The sequence below is a fragment of the Parus major genome, chromosome 2, assembly GCF_001522545.3.
Source record: "Parus major isolate Abel chromosome 2, Parus_major1.1, whole genome shotgun sequence".
In the NCBI taxonomy this organism is placed as follows: Eukaryota; Metazoa; Chordata; class Aves; order Passeriformes; family Paridae; genus Parus; species Parus major.
In genome coordinates, this window is record NC_031769.1 from 1032249 (window position 1) to 1039507 (window position 7259).

Below are 7259 nucleotides of genomic sequence, written 5' to 3' on the forward strand. Positions count from 1 at the left end.
GCCGGACCCTCGGGTCCCCTCGCCCTCCATCCCCGGGACAGCGCCACTGCGCGGGCGCCCTGCCCGGGTCCCTTGCGGGGACGGTGTCGGCACTCGCTGGGTCGGTGCCGGAAGCGGTACGGACCCGCCCGGTGCCGCCCCGCCCCGGCGCGCTCCCGCCGTTCCGCCCCGCGGGGACGCGCAGACCCGCCCGGCGCGGCCGGACTGTCCGGTAAGCAGCGGCACCGGCAGCGGGATCCTGAGCGGAGGCGGTGGGGCTGGCGAGGCGCAGCACGTCTGATCCGGTGTCGGTCCCGGTGCTGGTCCCGGTGCCGGTCTCGGTCCCGATGCTGGTGCCTTCCCGGTGCCCCTACCCTCCCGGTGCCGCCCGTCCCCGTCGGTGCTGTCCCCGCTTCCCCGCCCGCTATTCTCACCGAGCCCCCTCCATTCCGTTCTCTCCTCTCCCGCCCCGCCCGCAGCAGCTCCGGTGCTGGTCCCGACCCGGTCCCGTCCCGTCCCGGTCCCGTCCCACCCCGCCTCATCCTGGCAACCCCAGGTCCCGGCGCGGCCGCGGCTCTGCTTCCCCCCGCTGCCTCCCGGGGGCCCCCGCCGCGGTGGGGGGGTCCGGGGGGCTGTGCCATGTCCCGGGACTCCGGGTCTCGCCTTGGCTCCTTCGGCTGCAGGTGGAGCAATACCCAGCCCCGGGCATCCCCCAGGACCACCCCGGCACCCCCGGGACTCCCGGGAGCCCCCCTGACCCCCTCCCGGACACCCCGGCACCACCGTCCTCCCGGCCGGCAGCGATGCTCGATGAGCCGCGGCCCCTCCCCGCGGCCGCTGAAGCTCCGTGCAGGGTGGTCCCAGGTGACCCCAGCCCCTGCTCTCGGGGTGCCGGTGGATCCCGGGGACAGGCCGGGGACCCAGGACCCATCATCGTCCTTCTCTCTTGCAGCGAGGCCGCTCCATGCGCTTCCCCCGCGGCGCCTGAGCCCGGCAGCCCTCGGCAGGTGAGCGTCCCGGGGCTGGGGAGGGGACCGGGTGTGCGTCCCTGTCACAGGTCGGGAGCAGTCCTGCACCCACCCGCTCCCCGCGAGCGGAGGGGTCCGAGGGGTCCACGGGACCGGGAAGGGGACTGAGATCGTACAGCCACCCTCCACCGTCCTGCTCCCCCGGAACGGGGGGTCCGAGGGGCCCGGGGAGTCGCACGGTGCCCCCTGAGAGCCGCCGGGTGCCGGGGCACTGCCCCTTGCGAAACCATCCGGGATTGAGCAACACCGGGCACGGCTCCAGCCGGGGCTCTCCCACGGAGCGTGGGCTGCCCGGGGAGGGGGGCAGCAGGTAGCGGGGGGAGCAGGTTTCGAGGGCTGCCTTGCTTGTGGCCGCCCCTCTCCCCAGCTGCAGAGACCCTTTTGTTCTTCGATACGGTGCCAGGATTGGGAATCGGTCAGGATTTGGGATCGCTCCGTAGTGGAATTATGTTGGCAACTGCCCGTGCTGCGGGAAGGGCTCCGTGCCTGCCCCGTCCCCGCTCGGAGGGGGGCTCCAGTTGGGAATCTGCTGTCGAGCTCTTCGGGGTCGCTGCACCACTTCAAGCGCTCGCCAATTTGATCGTTCTAACGATCCGCTGGCACCGGTGCCTGCGCCTCCCCGCCGGCAGCGCTTCCGCCGCCGCTCCGGGGGCTCGGCTCGGGCTGTACCTGCTTTGTCACCTGTCCTGGGCGAGCAGCGGCGCTGCACCAGATGAGGCTGCCGGAAGGGTCCAAAGGACGGCCTGGGGCTCCTGCGCCCTGGGCAGGGCTGAGAGCGACCCGGGTGCCGCCCTGCCCGAGGGTGCCATCCCAGCCGGCGGAAGGGAGGGGACCGTGGGAGCCGTGTCCCCCGTGCTGTCCCCGTTTCAGCCCCCGCAGTCACAGCCTGTCATTAGCCGGGACGTGGTGGCCGCAGGGGCCGGGCTGGCTGCCCGAGGACGCCGCACTGGGGCATTCCAGGGGCGCCAGGCCAAGGGAGAGGGCACAACCCTCGCCCGAGGTGGGACCCTGCGCTTACGGAGGGGGTCATGTCCCCTGTGTCCCCAAAGACGCCTGGGGCGGGAGTGGGGTCGCCACGGGAGCCACGGCGAAGGACTTGGCAGTGCTTCAGTGTTTGGATCCGAGGCTGCTCCACGGAACAAAGCCTCGCGCTGCCGCCGCTGCTCCGCGGTTGTTTTCCTCCTGAGCCGGTATAAAACTCCTGGCAGCGCTCGGCAGCTCCGGGCTGCCCGCGGTTCTCCTCCAGACACGCTCCGGACCGGCCTCGCCCCGCCGTGCCGGGGGTCCCACGGCCGTCCCGCCGGGCAGGACCCCGTCCTGGGGCGGTGGCAGCGGCAGGAGCTGCTGGAGCCTTGGGCTCACCGCGTCTCCGGGTGATGGGGTGAGTGGGGCCGAGCCTGTGCCGGGACCGGGGGGGCACAGCGGGAGTGACACCTCCCCGGAGGGCTCCGACAGCCGTGCCTGGTGGGCGTCATCCAGCCCTGCCACAGGCGACACTGTGGCTGTCCCTGCGGCCAAACCACCCCTCCCAACGATATCCCATCCTGCGGGGACAAAGCTGTCGAGGCAGATGCGTGTCCCCACAGGACTGAGGGGGGCAGCTGTGCCTGTCCCCTCCTGGGCCTGGGATGGGGACAATGGCGGGGACCACCGGCAGTGGCAGGGGGCTCTTGCAGGTCTGGTGCTGCATGGGGGGGTCCTGGTCTCTCTGAGGTGACAGTGGGGAGGTGAGGGGTGCCCTGGCACATCGGTGGCAGTGCAAGGACAGTGGTAGTGGCACCGTGTGGGTGCAGAGCTATGATTCATCTCCAGATCCGGTGGTTTTGAGGTCGTGGGCAGGGGGGTGTGGGCGGGGGGGGTAGGTGAATATTTTTGGTGTTGGTTTCTGAAGTTTCAGTGAGTGCAGCTCTGCTGGGCAGGAGCCAGTGGTGCCTGGCCCAGCTCCATCCTGTGGTGTCCCATGGTGATGAGGGGGTGCAGGAACCCAACTGCTTCTGCTGGGTGGGATCTGGGGGCACACAGGGTGCCAGTAAAACCCGGGGGTTTCCCAGAGCAGCCAGGTGAGATGGGGTGGGGAACAAGGGGCTGCAAGGAGCTGGGGTCTTTCCATCTCTGGGGGTGGGCAGAGTGCTGGGGCACCCACTGGGCCTCCTCCATTTCAGGGTGCAGGGAACTGGGGGTCTCCTGACTTCCCTTTTCCATGGCCATGTCTGCCCGTGTGATGGGCACAGCCTGAGCTGTGCTGGCTCCGGCCGTTCCTCCTGCCTGGCACACACCGTGCTGGGGGTGCTGCCAGCAGGGAGGCCACAGCAGACACGGAGTGTTCATTGTCACCACGGGGGCAGCTGGTGTCACCACCAAGGCTGGGGAATGTGCTTTGGGGGTCACCATCAGCCTTGATGGCAGTGTGGGCACAAGCATGGGTGGCACATTGCGTGTGCACTGAGCCCATGTCGGGGATCTGCCGGGTGACACGGTGGTGACAGGAGACATAGTGGCAGGAGTCATGGCGCTGCTGCTAGTGGGGGCACTGGCATGGGAGAGTGGGCAGGAGGACAGGAGCTGGTCCCTGCTCCCTGTCTTGTCTCTTCTCCTGAGGTTCTGGGTCTGTGCCATGGCTGTGGCTGTCCTGGTGGATGTGTGAAGCGGCTTCCCAGGACGGGGGTGTCTCAGTGTGGACATGGTTGTCCCGGTGTGGACAGGCTGCCCAGGATGTGATTGTCCCAGTACAGATGTGGTTGTCCTGGTGTGGCTGTGGCTGTCCCAGCGTGGACAGGCTGTCCAAGATGTGATTGTCCTGGTGTGGATGTGTATCCCGGTGTGAATGTGCTGCCTGCAATGCGGGTGCCGGCATCATTGTCCCACTTCCCCCCGCACTCAGCCCGCTGCCCCAGAGCTGGCAGTGCCGGTGGTGCCGGAGGTGGGGTCCAGGAGCTTGTGGGCCCTCTAGGGCAGCCCTAAGGCAGTGTGGGGCCGGGGCCGAGCCCTCTAATCGCCTCAGCAGCTCAGGCAGGCCAGGGCCGGTCCCAGGAATGTGACTCCGGCGGCGCGGGAGTGGCCGTGGCAGCGGTGCAGAGCGCCCATGGCAGCGACAGGTCATTCCCAGCGCGGCCAGCGCTGGCAGCCGCCCGGGACCGCGGTCCTGCCCCGCTTATCGGGGCGGCCCGGCCTCGCACAAGGGCCCATTGTGCTGTGGGGCCGTGTGCGGGGCGCGGCTGGTGGCGGTGCCAGCACTGACACCGCCACGGTCCCGTCACCACCGTGGCCACAGCCGTGTGTCCTGGCCCCTCTGCTCAGGAGGAGGGCAAGGTGGTGGCACTGCAGCCATGCGGTGACCTGAGGTGTCTACTCTGGCCCTGTTCCCCCATCCCAGGGTGCCAGAGCGTCCTGGAAGTGGGGTTGGCCACAGGGCACCAATCAAGGCTTGTTCTGGCCCCTTTCCACAGGGCTGGCGCGAGCCCTGAGCCGTTCCCAGCCACCGCTCGTCCGTGACTCAGCGCCTGCCGTGGAAAGCAGAAGTGTCCCCCTGTGCCCCCCCAGCTCATCCTTTCCAGCGGGGTCATGTCCCTGGCTCCCGGGCGCCACACGGCCCCAGTGTCACCGTCCTGCCGGGTCCCTGCCTTGGCACCTGGGGGCCAGGACACCCTTTTTGGGTATTTTGGTGAGAGCACAACGTTCCCGAGAACAATCCCAGTGTGTTCCCAAACTAATCCTGAGCTGCCCATGAGATTAAGCCCAAAAAGCTGCTTAGCGCCTCGAGCAGCGACACCGTCCCGCGCCGGCACCCCGGCACCCAGCGAGGTGGTGGCCCTGCACCACGTCCCCCCCCGTGGGAGGGTCCCATCCTGAATTTGGGGGGGGTTGAATGCTGGCGGCGGCTTGGCGGGCGCCCCAGGAGAGCGGCGTGGCAGGGCGGATAATCTGCTTGCTGGAATGTGGATGTGCTGGCTCCGGCCCCGGACTGGAGTAGGGATTAGGGAGAAGCCAGAGCAGGGTAGCACCGAATTTTGGGAAAAGGTGGGATCCAGGCTGCGGTGAGGCTCGAGGAGCCACAGTCTCGGCATTCGCCGAGGCCAAAACTCCTCCAGCCTCACCACGGCCACGGTGCTGGCGCCCCAGCTGTGACGGTGACGAGGACAGTGATGCCACCCATGTGAGATGCAGTCATCCGTCACCACCCTCCTCAGTCCCCCCCGTCACGTGGGGCCACCTCCCGTGGCAATAAACCCGGCACGCTGGTGCCAGAGGGGTCAGCGCAGGGCCCGGGGAGCTGCCAAGGAGCAAATGTGGGTGGAAGCTGGGTTGGGCTGGGGAAACTGGGGGGGGGGGCTTGGGGGGTTTTGGGAGGGTCGGGTACTGCTGTGCCCCCCCACTCTGGCACTCTGCCCGCACCCCGCAGGGTTGGGTGCTTGCCCGGGGTCCCGCTGCCCCAACTCCGCTCCCCTCGCGGCGTTTGTCTTGGCCGCAGCTCTCCCATTCCAACCAGTGGCCAAGACAAACCAGCCCCGAGCCAGCCCGACCCGAGGAGGGGCAGCCCCGGCCCCTGCCTGCGGCACGGCTCTGGGGGGACCCCCTGATCCCCCTCTGTGCCCCCAGGTTATGCTGCCCCGACAGCGTCCCCTGAGCCCCCGCGAGAAGGAAAAGGGCTAAGCCGGCTGTGCCGGGGGCCGTGCCGGCACCATGACCCACTCCCAGGTGTCTTCCGAGCTTCACCACATCGTCTCCTCGGCCTTCCAGAGCGTAAGTGCCACCGCGGGGGCGGGCCTTGTGGCTGGGGGGATGAGAGGCTGCACCCCCGATGGTGCCGGGGGGGTGACGGGTGTCACGGCACAGTCCCTGCCCCGTGGGGCACCTGGGGGATGCCCGACTGCTGAGCTGTGCCCGGAGCACCAACGCCCTCGCTCAGGTGTGGGGCAGGTTCTGGGGTGCTGGCAGTGCTGTGTGGCACCTGCCCCACTGCTCAGCCATGGGGCAGCACTGCCCCACAGCAGCTCCCCGGGGCACGCCAGGCCAGCTGTGCCAGGGTGGCGGGTGCCCTTGGGGCCGGCACGGTGCCAGTGCCGGTGGCGTGGCCGTGGTGGTGGCCGCGGTGCCAGCACTGCCCTGGCGACGGGTCCCGGGCCAAGTTAATGATTGACCCCGGTGTCACGCCGCGGCTCCCGGTGCTGTTGGCAAGTGCCCGTCGTGCGCACGTGACCGGGGATGGGACTGGCCCCATCCTAATGGAGTTCCTCCGGGGCTCCCAGGTAAGCTGCGGCCTAGGGGTCTCCTGAGGGCTCTCTGTGGTGCCAGCTCGGGGCACTGTGCCCACCTGTGCCACAGTGACGCCAGGTGCCGGACAAAGGAGTGTGCTGGGTGCTCCTGGGGTGCAGGATGGAGCCTGGCAGGTTTGGGGCCATGGGGCCTTGGCCAAAGGGGCCTGGGGGGTCTGGGGGATCACAGAGGTCACGGGGATGGTGGAAGGGATGTGGCAGGAGTGGGGGATGCAGGTGCAGGACATGGCCTGATGCCACCACTGCCATCGCGTGGCAGCCTCGGTGTGCCAGAGTGGTGGGTGTGATGGGGTGGCCTGGGTCATCACCTGGTCACCCCCTGCATCACCCTCCGGGTTCCCCCCTGGGGGGTCCTGTGGTCACTGTGCAGGAGGGACACCTGTGCCCAAACCTGATACCTGGGCTGGGGTTCAGGTGGGGTGGCCTTAGCACAGCCCTGCACCGGCAAGTGTTGGTGGGGTGTCCTCTCGGGGTGGTGGGAGCTCCCCCACCGCTGCCCGGGGGTGTCCCTGCAGGCAGATCCTGGTACCTGGGGTACTCCTGTACCCCCGGGTCCCCCGGGACCTGCCGCCTGCCGGGGTCGCTGGGTGGGGGCCGTGGCAGGGGGGCTCGGCTGTGCAGCCCCCGCAGGGGCTGAGGGGTGCAACGTTGGCAGGGGATTTACCGGGGCACCGGAGCGCGGCCGGGGGGTCTCTGCACTCCAGGGGCAATCGGAGCTCGGCGGGGCGAGCCGGTTGTTCGGGTGGGGGGCGGGAGGGGATGCGGCGTCCCGAGGGGCCGGAGCTGGCGGGGGGATCGGCATATCGCGAGTGGGGCCGGCACATCCCGGGGGGATCCGCACATCCCCGGGGGGATCGGGACATCCCGGGGGGATCCGCACATCCCGGGGGGGATCGGGACATCCCGGGGGGATCCGCACATCCCGGGGGGATCGGGACATGCCGGGGGGATCGGGACATCCCCAGTGGGGCCGGCACAT

The 7259-nt window shown here is 69.5% G+C and overlaps 1 protein-coding gene across 3 annotated transcripts in view; it reads left to right on the forward strand.

Moving 5' to 3' along the window:
- The first annotated feature begins 6 nt into the window (after window positions 1–6).
- SLC4A2 (solute carrier family 4 member 2) overlaps window positions 7–7259 on the forward strand; it is a 16186-nt gene continuing 8933 nt past the window's right edge. For all 3 annotated transcript variants that reach the window (XM_033519860.1, XM_015619417.3, XM_033519864.1), the window contains exons 1-3: window positions 7–211; window positions 932–986; window positions 5604–5747. In XM_033519860.1, the coding sequence (XP_033375751.1) occupies window positions 5688–5747 (60 nt within the window). In that variant the 5' untranslated portion in view covers window positions 7–211; window positions 932–986; window positions 5604–5687. The remainder of the gene's footprint in view (window positions 212–931; window positions 987–5603; window positions 5748–7259) is intronic.